Raw genomic sequence first — 20315 nt, 5'->3', positions numbered from 1 at the left:
TTCTTCTTTGAGGCTGCAGATGACTGTGCCAAGGCCGTAATGAGCAACTTAAGTGCTCATGGCGTGAAGCTGGTTCTACCATCGCTGCTTGCAGCATTGGAGGAGGACTCTTGGAGAACCAAAGCTGGTATGGGCTAATGTCTGACTGATATAACTCACAGGAACTCCAAGGTTGCTGAAATGCTGACTTGTCTGGCATATTTCTTCATTCCAGCAAATGATGTGCTACCTTGTTCTTTCATTGGACTTCTGCTGACCATACAGATTCTGAATAAATACTTTATTTACCTGTTGTCCACAAACCTCACATAAGCAGAATGTTCTGTTTTTCCAAGAGGTAGCCTAAGAGCAGGAAGAGCAAGCATGTTTGAATGTGTTCAGTAGCTTTAAAAAAGAAAAAGAAAACTTCAGCCAAAATCTGCGCTTTCTGGTGTCTTGGACTAGTTCCTTGCCAATCCCTTTTCCACTAAATGAATTTTCTTTCATTTTGTATTCAGGATCAGTGGAATTGCTGGGAGCTATGGCTTACTGTGCCCCAAAACAGCTCTCTTCCTGTTTGCCAAATATTGTGCCAAAACTGACTGAGGTGCTCACGGATTCCCATGTAAAAGTACAGAAAGCAGGACAGCAGGCACTCAGACAGATTGGGTCTGTTATCAGGAATCCAGAAATCTTGGGTAAGAACCTGATGATTGTGTATGCGTTTCTGTGTTTCTAATGTTCAGCCACTATCCTGATGTGACCTTCATTCATAATAATATATTTGATTTCCAGACTCCTTCAGTTTGCATTCACGTTGAATCACTGCTCCTATATTTAAACAGAGAATTGATTGCGTCCAGGTAGCTGCTGCACTACATATGAAACATAATCAGGTCATCTGTGATTGATTTAACACCATGATGCATTTTATTCTCAGACTCTTTCAGTTTGCATTGAATCACTGCTCCCAAATTTAAATAGAGACCTGACTAAAAAGATCCATTTTTAGAAAGGTTTAACTTGAAAATTCCAAGGCAACTCTCCCCTTTAAAGGCTTTCTGAATATTCCTCTCAGTTTTGTCAGCTGGCCTCAGTAGGGTTCCCGTTGTTCCTGTGCTGCTTCTCTCCTTCATCCTTTAGGATTTTGGGTGGGTGTGAGGATACCATCTGTGGCCAGAGCTGACAATGTGTTACAAACAAAGCATTTTTCTACCCCATTTCTAAATATGTAGCAATTGCCCCGGTTCTCTTGGATGCACTCACTGATCCATCCAGAAAGACCCAGAAGTGCCTGCAGACCCTGCTGGATACCAAATTTGTCCACTTCATTGATGCGCCATCTCTGGCCCTCATCATGCCCATTGTTCAGAGAGCCTTTCAAGATCGTTCCACAGACACCAGGAAAATGGCTGCACAGATCATTGGGAATATGTACTCCTTGACTGATCAGAAGGTATTGTGCTGGGGAAAGCTCCCCAATCCTCATCTGTATTTTACTTAAAGCGAAAGTGAGCTAGCAGAGCAGAACACTGAAAATAGTTTATTGTCTTTGGGTCTTTGAGTAGGAATTAGAGGAACTGTTCAGATTCTTCATTGAACTAAATGTGAGCATTAAGTGATCAAATGATGTCTGTAGAGATAAAAAAGAAAAATCCTAGAGTGGCTGAGGCTATAAATGTTTAAACTCTCTACTTTGATCTACCATTGAATGCTGGTGCTAGGTGTATATCCCAGAAAGGTCTTGGAGAAGACTTGATAAACAATTGTACTGAATGAGAATTGCTCCAGAAATCTGTTAGGGGATTTTCACTTTGTTCACAGAAGGAAAACAGAGGTAGAAATTGAGTTAAGTGAGAATTGAAGATTATTTGATTCATTCATTGCTGGTTGCCCTCTCTTCCATAAGAGAAAAGAGGTCAAATTTACTTTAGGAAACAAAAAGTTAAGTTAAGAGTGAGCATAGGACTGGGTGGTGTGATAATGCTTGGTAAAGCAAGGTGGGAAACTAGAATCAATTTATCTACTTCCTTGGCTGTGTAGGCAGTGTGTCATGCTCTCATAGTAGACCTGTATCTTACTGCTGTACCAGGTGAAGGTGAGATTGTAGCTTAGTTTTCTCTTTGAATCCTGCATTTACTCACTGGGTATTTTGTTTCAGGATCTGGCTCCTTACCTGCCCAGTGTGACCCCTGGACTGAAAGCCTCCCTGTTGGACCCTGTACCTGAGGTGAGTTTTGGTATAGTAACCGTTCTAGTTTAGTATGACTCATCTTTCAGCATGATGAATTAGGATAAATGCTAATCTTTCACTCAGTAGTCTAGTTAGAACTGTGAGAGCAGCTGTGAAGAGGGTGATTTGGAGGAGGTAACCTCTGTGTCTGTTCTGATGAGTTTGTTTATGACTGGGTATGTTGAAATCCTGCACTTCTATCTTATTACCCATTAGGTACGTACCGTATCTGCAAAGGCATTAGGAGCCATGGTGAAGGGCATGGGAGAGTCATGCTTTGAGGACTTGCTGCCCTGGCTGATGGAGACATTGACATATGAGCAAAGTTCAGTGGATCGATCTGGTGCTGCTCAAGGTGCGGGCAACAAGTGCCTGAGCAATGGTGTTGGAATTTCTGGCATTAAATCAGTTAGGCCTAACTAGCCACTTGCATGTTGACTAGTTCTGTAACACAGTGTTGTGTTTTAGGTCTGGCTGAAGTCATGGCTGGTTTGGGGGTAGAAAAGTTGGAGAAACTTATGCCAGAAATTGTAGCTACTGCCAGCAAAGTGGACATTGCACCCCATGTCCGGGATGGATATATCATGATGTTCAACTATTTACCCATTACCTTTGGAAACAAGTTCACTCCCTACGTTGGGCCAATCATACCATGCATCCTTAAGGTAGGTAGCTGAGATCAGATTTGTATAGCATTGTCCACAGCTAATTCTGTTAATGTTGCTTAAATAATCTTTTGACTTCAGTGACGTGGGAACTGTATTCAGGTCTCCCTAGGGGATTCAGTGTGCTGTAGCTTATTGAAAATGGCTGAGAAATAGGAAACATGTTCTACTGTGCAGAAGCAAAGTGCCATTTTTTGTTTTCTACATAGAAAATACCACATTTGTCATCTCTCTGTGTCTAGGCTCTGGCAGATGAGAATGAGTTTGTGCGGGACACTGCCCTTCGTGCTGGACAGAGAATCATAAGCAAGTATGCAGAAACTGCCATTGCACTTCTTCTGCCTCAGCTGGAGCAAGGCCTTTTTGATGACCTTTGGAGAATAAGGTAGGAGATATGTTTTTAATCATGCAGCCATCATCCTTCCATCAGTGGAAAGACAGGATAGATTTGAAGCATCTCCATGATACTTCTTAAGGGAGCATAGGAGCTACTTTAAAACACAGGGACTCTGTCCATTTGTGGGCCAAGTTTGAAGCCTGGGTAGGACTCCAGCTTAAAAAGCAAGAACCTGTGCTAGAATATAGAACCTGTTTCTTCCAGATTGATAGTGTAATACACTCCTACTAGATCACTTAACCAGATGGCTATTTTAAAATGCATTTCCATAGCAGTTTCTATGGTAATACCCAACACTGACATACAGCTTTTAATTTTTCAGTTGCTGTATGAGCAAACATTCCACTGGTTATGGAAACTGAAAGTAAATGAACCCTGATCAGAGCTAGTAAGTGATGTCCAGTGCAGCAGTTGTACAAAATGGCTGGTATTCGAAGTGCAGTCATGTAGTATCCCAGGTGTATCTTTGTGTTGTTATAGACATTAACTATGTTCAAATGATTGTACCTAGTGGCTGTATTTTGCTTCTTGTCTGTCTAGGCTAAACTGTAATCTCTGATGTTCTGCCCCCATCTGAGAACTGTATAATCTTGTTTTTGATTTGGAATTTCCTCCCTCCCTTCTTCTCTCCAATGCCCCTTCTCAGTCAGACTGACATAATGATCTTTCATGCCACCCCACATAGTTGTTCACACTGACATTTTCACCCACAGTGGTGTTTGCAGTAGCAGGCAGTTTGGACAGGTGACTTCTTTCTTCTTCATGTAACACTGTTCTCCCTTTTGTCAGGTTTAGCTCAGTTCAGCTCCTTGGGGATCTTCTATTCCATATCTCAGGTGTCACAGGAAAAATGACAACAGAAACCGCCTCAGAGGATGACAACTTTGGAACAGCCCAGTCAAACAAGGTAAAGTGCTGCTGTTGTCTGCTGCTTTCCATCTGTAGAGAGAGCCTATTGGAGTGACTTGTTGGATAGGCAGTGCCTCTTAAATGTCAGTGTTGGTTTCAGTGATTTTTCTTTTATTTATTTCAGGCTATTATCAATGCTCTTGGTGTGGAACGACGAAACAGAGTTCTAGCAGGGCTCTACATGGGCCGATCTGATACCCAGCTGGTAGTTCGTCAGGCATCCTTGCATGTCTGGAAGATTGTGGTCTCAAACACACCTCGCACGCTGCGTGAAATTTTACCAACTCTCTTTGGTCTTTTGCTAGGGTTCTTGGCCAGTACTTGTGCAGACAAGAGATCAGTAAGTGTTTTACATGCATTACTTTCTGCAGCTTCAGGTTACTCTGTTTATAGCCAGGGTTTGAAGACTATGGCTAACACTTCTATTAGCTGCCCCAGAACTATCAGTAACTTAACATGTTTTAACAGAAGGATGTCACCCTTCCTTATTCCCTTTTTATTCAAGGCAACTGCAGTGAAAATAAACTGTTCTTGGATAAGTTCTCTTACCACAGCAGCAGTACCATTTCTGTTTTTCTGACTCTGAGTGATCACTTGCTTATGGCTTAAATATGACATATTGGTATCCAGCAAATAGTGCTTCTTTTTTACCCAAATGAATTTAATTTGTTAAGCTTCATGAAGCAGAAAACAGAAATTGTGGATTTTGGATGTTTTTGCTCTTAAAAATGAAGTGACAATCTTCATTTGGTTATTTAGTACAGAGCAGCAATATGGATGATATACATAGCACATAAAATGTATCTAACTATGGTGACTGTAACTGAAGTACCGTGGTGGATTGGAGTACAGAGTCGTAGGTCTCTTGGACTATTACTCTTCATAGAATAGACGGTTCCAGTTAGTTGGTTTGTTCTAATTGTTCAAAGTGACTGTTGCGTTATTTTTTGCAGATTGCAGCCCGAACTCTGGGAGATCTTGTCCGAAAGTTGGGAGAAAAAATCCTCCCAGAAATTATCCCTATCCTGGAAGAGGGCTTGCGATCAGAGAAGAGTGATGAGAGGGAAGGTGTCTGCATTGGTTTGAGTGAGATCATGAAATCCACAAGCAGGGATGCAGTAAGTTAAACTCCAGAGGGGAAATTACTTGGCCACTGTGATGCTATAAAATGCATACCTTGTAGTCAGAGCATGAAGATATAGTAGCAAACCTGATTCATGGAGTTACTGTCCAGGTGAAAAGTGTGTGTGTGCGTGTAAAAATGTGTATATATTACAATCCTAAAATGACATAGTCTTTCTTCACATTATAAGCTACAGTAGTTGAAAACTCCTTTATTTCCAAGGAATATTACAGATGTTTACATACAAATGAATCCTAATTTTCTAAAAATAAATAGCAATTTATTTTTATTATGCTAGTTCTATGTTTCCAGCTGCTCTATTGAGGTGCAGCTGTGCTTTGGCTCTCATGGTTAAATGTCCTGTAATTGTGTCTGTGTATCTTGTAGGTGCTGTTTTTCTCAGTGTCTCTGGTTCCTACAGTGAGGAAAGCTCTTTGTGACCCTCTTGAAGAAGTCAGAGAAGCTGCAGCCAAAACATTTGAACAGTTGCATTCAACTATTGGACACCAGGCGCTTGAAGACATCTTGCCATTTTTGTTGAAACAGCTGGTAAGTGTGATTCAAACATTAGAAAACAGAATTATTAGAAATCTTGCTGTGGGACAGGGTTTTGAAATTCTCAGTAGAGGCTGAAGGAGGAGTTGATCTGTCCTGCTAGGGCTTAGGTGAATGATAGGTCTAATTATTTCATTTCCTCTTTGGACTCATCCTTTCTGCAGGAGGGAGAGGAATGGTTTTATGGCTAAAGAACAGAATTAAATTAAAACATAAGAGTATATGGCTGGTTCTGCATCAGTTTTCCACTGTCACTTCGGTGATATGCTTATTTTTTATGCCTTATTATGAAGATGTGTCCTGACCTGTTTGGAGGGCTTGCTTCATGATTTGTAAAATTTTTTGAGAGCCTCAGATGGAGGGACTCTAATCGGTGTATGTTAATCACATAAATTGTCACTTGAAACAAGGTCTAGTTTGCTTTGAACAAAATGATCCTGGTTAACAAGCTGGTTAACTTCCTGTACTCTCTCTTTAGGACATTGAAGAGACATCTGAATTTGCTCTGGATGGTCTTAAGCAAGTTATGGCTGTTAAGAGCCGTGTAGTGTTGCCTTACTTGGTGCCAAAGGTAAGTTGAGGAACACATCTAACATTTTGCAGGGTGATGGCATTTTTTCTTCCCTCAAACATTTTCTGTATTGATGTTCAAAGATAGGGAACGGTCTTGAAATTCTTTGCCAGTTACTTTCTAAAAGCATTAATTATCACTGGTTTCTAATGTGTCTGTGTTTAAGAATTGTTGTGACTTTTGTATTAAGTGAGAATCCTTTGACAAAATCTCATTGGAGTAAATTTTTATTGTTTAACTTGTTTCCCTTAGCTAATTGCTCCTCCTGTGAACACGCGAGTGCTAGCCTTCCTCTCATCTGTAGCAGGTGATGCACTGACCCGGCACCTGACTGTAATCCTACCTGCTATGATGTCTGCACTGAAAGAGAAGCTGGGGACCAGTGATGAGCAACTGGTAAGTAGTGTAGTTCCTCCCCTCTCACCCTTTTTTTAGAGGGGCCATCTTAGGGCAGTATTTTAAGTTCATTTATAAAAGCAGTGTTTCTGTTACTGTACACTTTATTTCAGTCCATTAAGCCCTCCGCCCTTTGCTGTTTTGACTGGCAGTATGTTGTGGTTGGGAAGTACTTACTACCCAAACCTTAATGTTTCAAATAAGTATAGGTTTGGCCTACTGCAATACAAGTTTTTGTATCCATTTTGATTCTGGAGAACCACCTATGTGTCCAGTCAACTGGATTTGACCATAATATTACAAAATGAGCGCATTATATGCGGGAATATAAAAGTACTTCTCGTCTCTCAATTATGACTGCTTCTACTTCTTGTGACTTCAAAAATATCTCATAGTTGGTCTCTAGTGTTTCTATGCCTGAGGGCTATGATTTATTTATTCTTTTTTACTGTTTGGATTGGTGAAACGAAATGGAAGTTATGGATAATCCCATTCATTGTCTGCCCTTACATGTCTGTTAGCTGATCTCTTGGTCTCCCAGCCCAGAGGTTGCCATATGGCTCTCCAGCAGTGCCCACAGCTGACCTGACTTTAAGTGTAGTGATACAGACCACTGAACTGTTTGGATCAAGATGAAGCAATGTATACCTGGCCATGTGGTCTCTGAGGGATGAAGCTACACTGAAGATGCAGCAGAATGTAGTCACTTATATTGTATATAAAATATATAGCTTTAGCACCTGGAGAGCTAATATGGCTTTTCTCAGTTGGGCAGTTGTTGGGTTTAGAGATGCTCATCTGTGACACTTTTTTTCTCCTCAAAAATTGTGTTCAATCCATAGTGTCTGAATTAGCCTTGTCATTTACTAAAGACCAGTCACACTAAAAATGGGTTACTGTGAGGGTGTCTCAGAAACTAATAGCAATTTTGAAATAACAGTTTGTGTGCAATGAGTGGGAAGCTACAGAGCAACAGGGAATGCTGATGATGGCATTGTTGATGGCACCCATCATTTATGACTATATAGAGAAGTGATATGGTCCAGTAAATGATTGTTGCACACAAAATGGTTTTATATTAAAATTGCTGGTACTTTCTGAAATACCCTCATAATAAGGCATTTCATAGACATTTTTTTTTTCATAGACATTAGGGCTGGAAGGGACCTCGGAAGATCACCGAGTCCAGCCCTCCACCCAAAGGGCAGGAAGTCAGCTGGGGTCATAGGATCCCAGCAAGATAAGCATCCAATTTGCTCTTGAAGGTGTTCAATGTAGGTGCTTGAACCACCTCTGACGGCAGGCTGTTCCAGACCTTGGGGGCTCGGACAGTAAAGAAATTCTTCCTTATGTCCAGCCTAAAACTGTCTCGCAGTAGTTTATAACCGTTCAACCTCATCGTCCCTTGGGGCACTCTGGTGAACAAACGTTCCCTCAGATACTGGTAGTCACCTCTGATAAACTTATAGGTGGCCATGAGATCACCCCTGAGCCTGTGCTTTTCCAGGCTAAAGAGCCCCATGGCTCTCAGCCTGTCATCATAAGGTCTGTTTTCCTGACCTCTGATCATGTGCGTGGCTCTTCTTGGGACTCTCTCAAGCTTCCCCACATCCTTTTTGAATTGTGGAGCCCAAAACTGGACGCAGTACTCCAGCTGCAGCCTCACCAAGGCCGAGTACAAGGGGAGAATGACATCCCGGGATTTGCTTGAGAAGCATCTATGGATGCAAGCCAGCGTTTTGGTCGCTTTACTAGCCACAGCATTGCATTGCAGGCTTATGTTCATCTTGTGGTCAATGATGACCCCCAAGTCTCTTTCTTCCGTAGTGCTAGCCAGTGTAGCACTGCCGAGCCTGTAAGGATGCTGCAGGTTTTTCTTCCCAAGGTGGAGAACCGTGCATTTTTCGGTGTTAAACACCATCAGGTTCTCGTCCGCCCATTTGCTGAGCCTGTCCAGGTCAGCCTGAATTGCCCACCTATCTTCTGGTGTGGATGCTTTGCCCCAAAGTTTGGTGTCATCGGTGAACTTGGCCAGTCCGCTTCTGACTCCAATGTCCACATCATTAATCACGTTGATTCTGATGCCAGTAAAACTATGATAATGGGGGCCTTTGACTGATTTCCATGCTCAGGAATTAGTAGGTTCTTATATACAATTTACCTAGTGGATGCAATGGGGAGCAAAACATTGCAAGACAAGTGTGGATTTTCTTTGGTTGAAAGTTAATATAAAATTCATCCTGGTTTTTTTTTTTTTAAGGAGATGGCTAATTGCCAGGTTGTAATTCTGTCTGTAGAAGACGATGCTGGACAGAGGATTATTATTGAGGATCTGTTAGAAGCCACTCGCAGCCCTGAGGTGGGAATGAGGCAGGCAGCAGCGGTCATTCTAAACATCTACTGTTCCAAGACAAAAGCAGACTATACTGGTCATCTCAGGAACCTGGTCTCAGGCTTGCTCAGACTTTTTAATGATGTCAACCCTGTGGTTCTGAATGAAAGCTGGGATGCTCTCAGTTCCATTACCAAGGTGAGCTATGGGTTGAGGTTGTTGCAGTGATAAAGGCTAGAAGGGAATAAATCAGGGGTGGGCAAAATGCGGCCTGGCGCCCGCCAGACCATTCTATCCGGCCTGCGGGACCCCTAAAAAATTTAGAAAATTAATATTAATTTGCCTTGGGCTATCGGTCATGCGGCCCTCGATGGCTTGCCAAAACTCAGTAAGCGGCCCTCTGCCCAAAATAATTACCCACCCCTGGAACAGATTGATAAAACACTGCTAAAAGTAAGCCCACTGTTTAATTGGAGGTCAGGCCATTATTATAAAGATGAAAGTATTTTTAAGGCAGTAGCTCTCAACCTTTTTAGACTTGAGGCACCTGTGGATAGACTTAGTACCCTCCATAGACTCGAGACACACCTCCAAAAATTCCAGTTCTTAGGCTGCTTGCAGCAGATGTTAAGAAAACCCATAACAAAATGGTGCTTTAATTTAAGCAATCAGCCAATCACCTATTAGATAAAAGCACCAAAAAAGCCCCACCAAAGTGCCCAATCTGTCCAGATGTCAGGCGAGCTGGTTCCAACTAACACAATGCCTCTTCTGGGAATGGCTGGGTTTAGTGTGGGAGCGTGCAGAGTTAAAAGTAAGGCACTATTTATTTTGTTTTTTTAAATGTCTGCAAGCAGCTCATGTTTGCAAACCTAATAGTGCTAACATACAGCACCCCACAGCACTCTTGAAGGGATCTCAAGGCACCCTAGGGTGCTATGGCACTTAGATTGAGATTCGCTGTTTAAAGGATTGCACTAGATTGAATCCGTATGAGTGAATAGCCAGATACTGGGAAGAAACAGGCATAAAAGTGGCAGCAGCTTATCTCTTGGGAAGTGCAACCAGAATTATATAATCAAGCTGCTATCCAGTCTTTATCTTTTGTATTATTCCTACAGAAATTAGATGCTGGGAACCAGCTTGCCCTCATTGAGGATCTACACAGGGACATCCGGGTTGTAGGAAATGAGGCCAAAGGAGAACACGTGCCAGGATTCTGTATTCCAAAGAAGGTAAATGACATAAGATGAGTATGTGGTTTTGCAGCTGAGATTCATCACAGTGATACCATCTTATATTTCCAAAAAACTAATTGCTGCATTTTTTATTGAATATTAGATAGTACAACATTCCAAACTGACGGGTGTAGAGATTGTCAGTGTGTTGTTGCATGTGCTTGATACCCTAGATAGTCCTAAGTAAAATTTGGACAATTCTAATGCATATTAGTCATGAATTACCTGTTTTCATGGAAGTATGGCACGGGACTTTTTGCCATGTCCCTTAGGCTGAAAACAGCTTAAGCAGCAAGTGGTTTGAAGTGAGGTGTAAGTGCTTGAAATCAAACTGAGTAAAAATACTTTTGCTAGAAATGACACAAATAGGAGATCAGTGGAACACTGAGAAAATCAAGTGTGTTGCTCCAGTGAATGGTGAAAGGAAAAGTAAAGTTAGGCACTTTGTGCATTTTTTGCTTCTGAATTGTTTAATTCCCCAACAGGGTGTGACATCCATTCTTCCAGTGCTGCGGGAGGGGGTTCTGACTGGGAACCCTGAGCAGAAGGAGGAAGCTGCTAAAGCCTTAGGACTAGTTATTAAACTAACCTCTGCGGAAGCCCTGAAGCCCTCTGTGGTGAGCATTACTGGACCACTCATCCGGATCTTGGGAGATCGATTCAGCTGGAATGTCAAGGTGGCTTTGCTTGAAACATTAAGCCTTCTCTTAGCAAAGGTAAGATTAAAAGCCACTGACAGACCTTGGAGTTTGAGAACTTTTTCCAAGGTTATCTTCATAGCATTGTATTGAATTCAGAACTGCCAGTGTATTGCATGTTACCTACATAAATCATTCCAGGAACATGTTGTGGTTTGGACTTGATGCTTTGGAACTGCCCTTCAAATGACTTTTCTTCCAGCATCCTCCAGCCTACATAAAAAGCAGTACTTTTGTCACCAAACCTTTCAGGAGCCTCATTAAAACTGACTCCTCTTCCAGATATTTGGAAGTAAATGTGCTGCTTTGTTTTCCCTTTGTGTCAAATATAAACTTGGTCCAGAGTTAACATTTTCCAAATACCCCAGCTTTTAATTATTGTGCTTTTGTTAAAATAATACATTTGTATAATCAGCATAAAAACCTTGAGTGTTTTGTTGTATCTAATTCTACAGAAAATTAAAATAGGTGGGGAAGTCATGAAAGTAAACCCAGTACAGACCTAAATGTTTAATTTTCTGTTTTCTGACAGTTGTAGTCAATCTTTTCACTGTTTTCTATCCTCTAGTTGTGTGTGATGGAGATTTGAACTAGTGCTGATTTTATCATGTATACCTGAGAGCTATTAGAAGAGGCCATACTCCTCTTGGTTTTTGTTTCAAACCTGAATATAAGTGATTTCCCCTCCTTACCCCCAATATCTATCCATACAGGTTGGAATTGCCCTGAAACCATTCCTGCCTCAGCTGCAAACTACCTTCATCAAGGCACTACAAGATTCAAACCGTACTGTCCGCCTTAAGGCTGCAGATGCTCTTGGTAAATTGATTGTCATCCATGTTAAAGTTGATCCTCTCTTTACTGAGCTATTGAATGGAATCCGTTCCAGTGAGGACTCTGGCATCAGGTAAGTTTTGGAAGATGGGCAGTTACTTACTTAGCAGTAGTGGACTAAAGTTACTTTAGCAGTAACTTTATAAAATAAATTACTTAGCAGTAGTGGAATGAGGGTCCTTAAAAATGAAATGTTTTTAAAACAGTCATAGAATCATAGAAAATTGGAGTTGGAAGGGACCGTAGGACATTATCTAGTCCAACCCTCTGCTCAAAGTAGGACCATCCCCAATTAGATCATAACATGAGTCATAACATGATAGATTAATAGAATATAGAGAAGAAGGTAGGTGCATGAATTCTCTGAAGGACTCCATCCTTTTATCTCTTAATCTTTGTTTTAATCTGTATAGACCTGGTGGGTCTTTTCTCTTCGTTCCAAGAATATCTGTCAGTGAAATGCACAGCTCCCCAGGAAATCAGAAATAAGCTGAAGAGAATTATCTATCTTTGTAAATGGTCAAAAACTTTCCAGCAGTAAGAACGGAATGCCAGTTTCCTTCAGTACTGGTGAACTTTGTCACGGAGAGAAACTGAAATTCTCAAGTTTAAGCACGTGCATACAATAATTGTTTTGTGTGGATCCTCTGTAGGCATCTGACACCTGGTTTCTTCTCTAGGGAAAAATGGCAGCCTCTGACTGTAACTTCTGGTTGTTCATTTGCAGAGACACAATGCTGCAAGCTCTGCGATTTGTAACTCAAGGAGCTGGTGCAAAAGTGGATGCAGCAATTAGGAAGAACATTAGCACAGTGCTTCTAGGAATGCTGGGACATGATGAGGTACGAAGAACCGTAGGGATTTCTCATGCATATGTTGTTGTTGTTGTTTTTAATTTAAACTCTGAACCTTCCAACAGAATTATTTCCTAAAATAGGTTCCTGGAGGAGTTTATAAATAATACAGTGGAGCGAAGCTTATGTAAAAGAAGGTTGAAACTATGCATTGCTTGCTAAACTGAACTTAATCTCTAAGAACTGAAATCACTTTGCAACCTTCCAGTACAGTTGCTGAGAATCAAACATTAGTCAAGAATATGATACTTTCCTGGCCAATTTTTATAACTCTTAAAATCTATTGAATAAGTGTTTCCGTAGCAGCTCTGTGTTTCTACGAGGTGGGGGCTGATTTCCAGTTTCTTATTATGTTTATTGAAGCAATGGAAAACTACAGACTTAGCATCAGATTGAAGACAAGAGGATATGTTCCATCTGACTGTAAAAGCACATGTATAATCTTAGGCTCTCAATTAGTGCAGATCAGTGGTGCTCAACCTTTTGGCCTCGTTCGCTGGATGAGTGGTGTGGAGCCAGTCCATGGGACAGAACCCTCACTGGGTCAGCTTGCAAGATTGGGCCTTGTGCCACCTCAGTCCAGCCCTGCATGCCTAATTGGGTCTCGTGCCATCCAGGCCCTGTGCACCTGAATCAAGTCCTGTGTGCCCATATCCAGCCCCATGCCTCCTTGGCCCAGCCCTGCATGCCCTATCTAATGAGCAGGGCCACACACTGTCTGGCCTGCTCGGCTCCCCATAGGTCTGGAAATTGGGCAGCAGGGTAACAGCATTACCACTCCACCCCCACTGCCAAATTTTTGGGCCTATGGGGCACCTGGTAGACTGGATGACATGGCTCTGCAAGCCACATAGCCCATAGGCTTGGGAGTCTGAGCAGCTCAAGATGAAGATGACCTCATTGTGGTTTCATTTTCACTGACCAAGAACTTATCCAACTTTAAGTCAGCATGGTCTGCATCATACAGGTTATAACATGGAGGGTATGGACCAGTGGTTCTGAACCTTCCTACGCTCAAAACACACCCCAGAAAATGCCAGCTCTTACTTTTTCTTCATGTCTTAACTAGAAAAACAATAGCACAGTTCTTTTGTTGCAAAGAACTCAGAAAGACCACAAGAAGGTAGAATGTTTTTAACACTATGAATTTCTATTTGAAATCTCTGGGTTGACCTTGTGAATCATGTTTGCACACCTAACAGTGCTAATACTGTTTAGGCCCCCCCCCCCAATGCCATCCTTGAAAGGATCTGCACCCTGGTTGAAAAATCACTGGTGTGGACAAATGTTCTTTCTAATTGCTTTAAAATGCCAGGAGGATTTGCAGTTTGCAAGTGTGCTGTTACAATCTAACCTTTATCTGATCCGTTAGTGATACAGTTTGCTTAGATCATTTTAACTTTGACTCTGAATGAAACATGGTAGAAGGTACAACTGTTTTATTACACCTGTATTGCTGCAGAATTATGCAGAAATAAGGGTTGCAACTTTATCATTTCTCTATCAGTTTCACTGGATATTGATCTACATCCTGAGTCTGGAATCCGAGGTTTTAAAAACATGAAGTTACATTCCGTGGTGACTCTCACATTTCTCTTCATCTGGGCAGCCCAGTCGTGTGGTTCAGTGATATAAATGTCAAGGTCTGGGTGGACATAATGGCAAATTAGTGCCGTTAGCATGGCAAAGTAACTGTAACTGTGAAAAGTTCTGAAGCAAGCCATGTGAGCCAATAGCAATGGGGTTTTGCAGACGGACAGCAGGCATTAATGCTTCATTTCTCACACAAGTGGAAAAACTTCATGAAGGTGAAAACCATTTATTTTTCACACAGTGTTTTAATGTAGGCACTATACTGCTATGCTTTCCACTTATCTGGGTATTTTGTCTGTGGACTTGGTTTTAAATTACCTTACAGTGAACAAGAAAACTTGGAGTTGATTAAAATAGACAAAAGATGGTAGGAGGGTGCTTGCAAGTTTCTGTCTTTCATTTTGTTTTGTTTCCTTTTCATAGCTTTTTTGTCAGTTGTTCTCAGTGGAAATTTTTTGTGCACAGCAAACTCCTAATCTTTACCTTATTCCTTTTTTGCCTTGTCAGGATACCACCCGCATGGCATCTGCTGGCTGTCTAGCAGAGCTGTGTGCATTTCTCTCAGAAGAGGAGCTCAATTCTGTTCTCCAACAACATTTGCTGGGTAGGTCTGGCAGATAGGTGTAGTCATTTCCTGAACTAAGCAGGAAAAATCCCTGGCATTGTATGTCATTCCCAGCGACAGGACCCAGAGAATTCGATTTGTATTCTGGGTTCTCTTCCCTGAAGCTGAACCTCTCTATGGAGCCACACTTGTATCTTTGCCCACTATTGTCCCAGTGATTTGTGTGCTGTCTTACCCACAGTAGATTCTGGCATTATTTTTTGGCATGCTGTTTGTAGCTATGTTGATTTAAGGCATAGGTTTTCAACCTTTTTTAATAAGTGTACCCCCGGTGGCCTTCTTTTTAGTAAGTGTACCCCCTGGGCAGGGGAAGGGGGGGGTGAGCAGCTGGATGCGGAGTGGGGGGGCAGTGGTGAGTCACCGGACATGGAGCAGGGGGAGGGGGCCTTGGTGAGCAGCCAGACACAGAGCAAGGGCATGGTGAATGGTGGCAGCGCAGTGTCTCTGCGGTCCTGCTCTCACCCTGCCCTGGAAAATTTGTTCTTTGCAAGCTTTCAGGCACAAACACCCTTCTGGTAGCATAGGGAGAGTCTACTGTTGTTTTGTGTTCTTCTAGATGGAATAGAAGCCAATATGCAAAATGCAGGTCTGTGAAAATGCGAACGTGTTAGTGAGGATCAGAGGCCATAGGAGCTAAGTGTGAGGCATGTGAGGAGGTGGGTGAAGAAGGGAATGTTGACCTGGTGATATAATGTAGCTGGTAAAATGTAGAGATAGTACCTAGGGTTATTGGATGGTAGGCAGGTTATAATGTGCCATAAATCCAATGTCTGTATTCAGTCCATGACTTTTTTGTAGACAGTTGATTTATGAAGTGAAGTTCGTAGGTTTGTCTACAAAAGGTGTTTTGTAAATTCCCTTTGAGGATTAGAACTGAGAGACTGGAGAGAGTGGTTGTCTTGAGAAGTGTGCATCCACAGGTAATTGGATATTTTTGTGTTTGATAAATTTTTGGTGCGTGTTCATTCTAGTATGCAGTTGTTGTTTGGTTTCTCCTACATATTTTCCATCAGGGCATTTAGTGCGCTGGATGAGATATTACATTTCTGGAGGTGCAGGTGTAAGATCCAGGAATGATGCTGGTTCTCGGAGTGCAGTTATTGTGGGAGTGGTGGAGATATATTCACAGGTTTTACATTTCTTGTCCCGCATGACCTGGATCCATTTGGTGTGTTTTGGGCCATAGGAATTTGTTTCTGGTCAAGAGAGATGGGCAAGATTCAATGCTTGTTTAAAGGCTAGGATGGGTGGTTCTGGGAAGATCTCTTTAAGAATTTGGTCTTCTAGTATGGGTTGCAGTTGTTTGAGGAATTTCCATATAGATTCCAGGGAGGAATGGTATGCCATAAGTAATGGTGTGCAATTCGTGGGGATTTCTTTTTGTACTGCAGCAATTCTTCATGTGGTATTTGGGTAGCTGTTTCAAAAGGCTCTTTCTCTCTGGAGGAGTGTCCTTGTTGAGTGAAAGTCCTTTTGAGATTTGTGAGGTGACTATCACAGGCGTTCTCCTGGGTGCAAATTCAGTGGTATCAGAGGACTTCGCTGTATATCACTTCTTTGTTGGTGTATTTAGGGTGATTGCTGGTTCTGTGCAGATATGTATGTTGGTCTGGGTTTCTTGTATATGGTGGTTTGTATTTTACCATTCTGGATATTGATCATAGGAAAAGGAAATGTTGGTGCTGGAGTATTCAAGAGAGAGTCTGGTGGAGGGGTAACGATTATTGAATTTGTGATGGAAATCAATCGGAGATTGCAGGGTTTTGGTCCAAATGGTAAAGATGTCACCTACATATCTTAAATATAGCATAGGTTTGGTGCAATTCTGGAGGAATTCTTCTTCCAGGTGGCCCATAAAACTGTTGGCATATTGTAGGGCCATTTTGGTGCCCATAGCTGTGCCCATGGTCTGGAAGAAGTGTTAGTTATTGAAAGTGAAGTTGTTGTGTGTGAGGATGAAATGTATAAGTTCAGTAATATCTTCAGGTCTGTGCTCTAAGTTCTTCTTGTAGGTATGTAAGGCAGGCTTGGCTGCCGCTCTGGTGTGGGATATCGGTATATAAGCTGGTAATGTCCATGGTGGCTAGGAGGGTGTCGCTCGGAAGGTAGTCTCTGTTTTTAAGTTTTTGTAGAAAGTCTGTTGTTTCTTGGACAAAACTCAGTCTTTGAATGACAAGAGGTTTTAGGATGGACTCGATGAAACTTGATATTTCCTTAATTAGGGTTCTGTGGTTGGATATGATAGGTCTGCCTGGGTTCCCTTGTTTATGGATTTTAGGGAGCATGTAAAAAGTCCCTGAGTTCAGTAGTGGGCGAGGATCAAGTTCAGTAGTTTTTCTTGCAGTTCAGATGGAAATGATTTGATGCTGGTTTTGAGTTTTAAGGTGAAAAGGGGAGTTGGATCTTCCTCTAGTTTTTTTGTAATAGGTGGTGTCAGAGAGTTGTCTGTTGGCTTTAATGTAGTCTTCATGGTTAAGGATAAACTATAGCTCCTCCTTTATCTGCTGGTTTTATTACTATTGTGTGGTTGGATCTTAGAGATTCTGTGGCCCTTCTGTCTGAGAGGGAGAGGTTGTTACGTTGGCATGTTGATTGTTTCATTGTTCATTCTTTTCCTCAAGCAGTCAATATAGTGGTCAAGGTTTGAATTTTGTCCACTGTGAGGTGTCCAATCTGATGTTTTTGAGGGGTTGATCTTTTCCACAATGTTGTCAAAGGATGAAGTATTTTTGGAAGCCGATTTATTTTGGTTGTGGAAATATTCCTTGAGATGGAGGCTCAAGGGTTATTCTTGGGAGTTGAGGCAGCCAAGCTATACCTGTAGGGGCTTCCAGAATTGATTGGAATACAATTAAAAGATGCAGAGCTGAATGGTAGTACAGCTAAGGCCTTAGCATATTAAACTGATAGAGGTATTAAAAAATGCTGTAGAAATTAAGGTTTTATAGAAACCTTTGGTTCTATAAAACAGTTTGGTTTTCTAAACCTGCCAGTTTCTCTTCAGACTGTGGTTGGCGCATTAACTCCTTTGTTTGCATCTCCTGGAAGCATTGGTTTTCTAGGAGCTGTTAATGGTTTGGGACATATTATAGTATTCCATTCTGTGGAATTAAAATGGGGATCCACGAGCTGCTTTCCAGTAGCTGCCCCTCCCCCCTCTTTTTGATTTCATAATGTAGACATAAATTCCAATGGCAAGAGTCTCCACACATGTAAGTGGATATGTGTTTATATCAAATGGAAATCATCAGAAGCACAAAGTCACTTAGCACTAGCTTCCAAATCTTCAGAATGGCTTTCACCTCCTTGCAGCAATGTTAGGTTTTAATTAGCATTTCTCTAGTGCTTAGCAATGCTGAAGAGCTTTGTATTTCCTTTTGTGCAAATGGACATGAAATAGGTGACTGAGCTCAGTTAGATCAGGTAGAGTGGTTGGAAGGGGGCCTCACTACTACTCTGTTCCTCTCATTGTAGCTGATGTCTCTGGAATTGACTGGATGGTGAGACATGGACGAAGTCTCGCACTGTCTGTGGCTGTAAATGTAGCTCCCAGCAGACTCTGTCTCCCCAGATACTATAACACTGTTCAGGAGATGATCTTCAGCAATGCCACGGCAGACAGGGTAAGCACTATTGGCTATTTCATGAGTATTCTGTCTCTTTCATTGTAATTAGTTTAAAGTTTGCCGAGCAAATCATAGGAAAGTAAGGCTAGAAGAGACCTCAGGTCATGTAGCTTAGCCCCATGCTCAAGGCAGGATCATCCCTGATTAAACCATCCCAGTCAAACATCTATCTAATCTGCTCTTGAAAATGTCCAGGGATGGAGATTCCACAATTTCTCTAGGTAGCCTGTTCCAGTCAGAAAGTTCTTCCTAATCTCCTAATTTCCTTTGCTGCAGTTTGAGACCATTGCTCCTAATTCTGTCCCCTATGGTCATGGAGAAAATCCCATCTCCATCTTTTCTGTAATCACCCATCAGGTATTTGAAGACTTACCAAATTCCCTGCCTCCTCCCCACAAAGTCTTCTCTTCTCCAGGCTAAATAACCGTAGCTCTTTCAGCCTTTCATCAGAAGTCTTGTCTTCTAGGCCCCTAATCATTTTTGTTGCTCTATGCTGGACTATTTCTAAAATGTCCACATCATTCTTGAAGTGTGGGACCCAAAACTGGACACAGTTCTCCAGGTGAGGCCTCACTAGTGCCAGTAATGTGGAAAATCACTTCCCTTGATTTACAAGAGACATGCCTGCTAATACAACCCAGTATGCAACTTGATGAGGCACCTAACAAAACAAGCACCAAAGTCTCTCAGCTTGTTTTGAAAGCTGAGCCACAAAGAGATGAACAGTATTCTGAACGTCTCCTGATTCCTGCTATTCTGCAGTTATTGGCGTGTGTTTGTATGTAGGAAGTCGAAACTGTTCTGGGTTGTCTAAATTTGAGATTTCTTTCTGTGGTTTATATACTGAATCCAGAGGATGTTTGGGAGGTGCATCACAGAACCATTCATAACTCTTTCCTCCAAAAATTACTTTTAGTGAAAGTTGTTTAAATTAACAAATCAGCTTCTAATATGAACAAATACATGTCACATCACCCTATTAAAGCGCTCAGGTAATCAGTGGATAGGTTTAGTACGGATAGAGAAACTGTCATTTTAGGAGGAAGGTTTGTGGCTGAGTGACCATCATAGGTATGTTCCAAGCTCTTCTTTTGAGTTGCCATAAGGATCATATTGTAGGGCCTACATAGGGGCCTCTAGATGCTTATGTAAGAAATATAATATGCACCATTTCTTTGTACTACAGATTCCCATTGCCATTAGTGGTATCAGAGGGATGGGCTTTCTTATGAAATATCACATAGAAGCAGAAGGAGGGAACCTGCCCCTGAAACTCTCCAACTTCTTTATTAAGGTGAGTCTCTGTCCTTGGACCCATATTGTTCAACATCTTCATTAATGATGTGGACACTGGAGTCAGAAGTGGACTGGCCAAGTTCGCCAATGACCCCATACTTTGGGGCAAAGCATCCACACCAGAAGACAGGCAGGCGATCCAGGCTGACCTCGACAGGCTCAGCAAATGGGCGGATGAGAACCCAATGGTGTTTAACACCGAAAAATGCAAGGTTCTCCACCTTGGGGGAAAAAAACCTGCAGCATCCTTGCAGGCTCGGCAATGCTACACTGGCTAGCATTACGGAAGAGAGAGATTTGGGGGTCATCATTGACCACAATATGAACATGAGCCTGCAATGTGATGCTGCAGCTAGTAAAGCGACCAAAACTCTGGCTTGCATCCATAGAT

General features: G+C 41.9%; 1 protein-coding gene across 2 annotated transcripts in view; it reads left to right on the top strand.

Moving 5' to 3' along the window:
* GCN1 (GCN1, eIF2 alpha kinase activator homolog) overlaps window positions 1-20315 on the top strand; it is an 89212-nt gene that overhangs the window by 59256 nt on the left and 9641 nt on the right. Inside the window, exons 36-56 of one of the 2 annotated variants that reach the window (XM_019506784.1) lie at window positions 13-127; window positions 498-677; window positions 1215-1435; window positions 2141-2209; window positions 2429-2567; window positions 2681-2877; window positions 3120-3262; window positions 4064-4181; window positions 4308-4523; window positions 5137-5301; window positions 5694-5855; window positions 6340-6432; window positions 6685-6828; window positions 9089-9358; window positions 10282-10395; window positions 10884-11114; window positions 11810-12003; window positions 12658-12772; window positions 14885-14981; window positions 18477-18625; window positions 19815-19922. In XM_019506784.1, coding sequence (XP_019362329.1) covers window positions 13-127; window positions 498-677; window positions 1215-1435; window positions 2141-2209; window positions 2429-2567; window positions 2681-2877; window positions 3120-3262; window positions 4064-4181; window positions 4308-4523; window positions 5137-5301; window positions 5694-5855; window positions 6340-6432; window positions 6685-6828; window positions 9089-9358; window positions 10282-10395; window positions 10884-11114; window positions 11810-12003; window positions 12658-12772; window positions 14885-14981; window positions 18477-18625; window positions 19815-19922 — 3240 coding nt within the window. Of the gene's footprint in view, window positions 1-12; window positions 128-497; window positions 678-1214; window positions 1436-2140; window positions 2210-2428; window positions 2568-2680; window positions 2878-3119; window positions 3263-4063; window positions 4182-4307; window positions 4524-5136; window positions 5302-5693; window positions 5856-6339; window positions 6433-6684; window positions 6829-9088; window positions 9359-10281; window positions 10396-10883; window positions 11115-11809; window positions 12004-12657; window positions 12773-14884; window positions 14982-18476; window positions 18626-19814; window positions 19927-20315 lie in introns of both variants that reach the window. The other variant, XM_019506786.1, reaches the window with a different exon arrangement.

This window comes from Gavialis gangeticus, unplaced genomic scaffold (assembly GCF_001723915.1).
Source record: "Gavialis gangeticus isolate Ggan-Ray unplaced genomic scaffold, GavGan_comp1, whole genome shotgun sequence".
NCBI classification, from domain to species: domain Eukaryota; kingdom Metazoa; phylum Chordata; order Crocodylia; family Gavialidae; genus Gavialis; species Gavialis gangeticus.
This window is presented reverse-complemented; position numbering and strand designations above follow the sequence as displayed.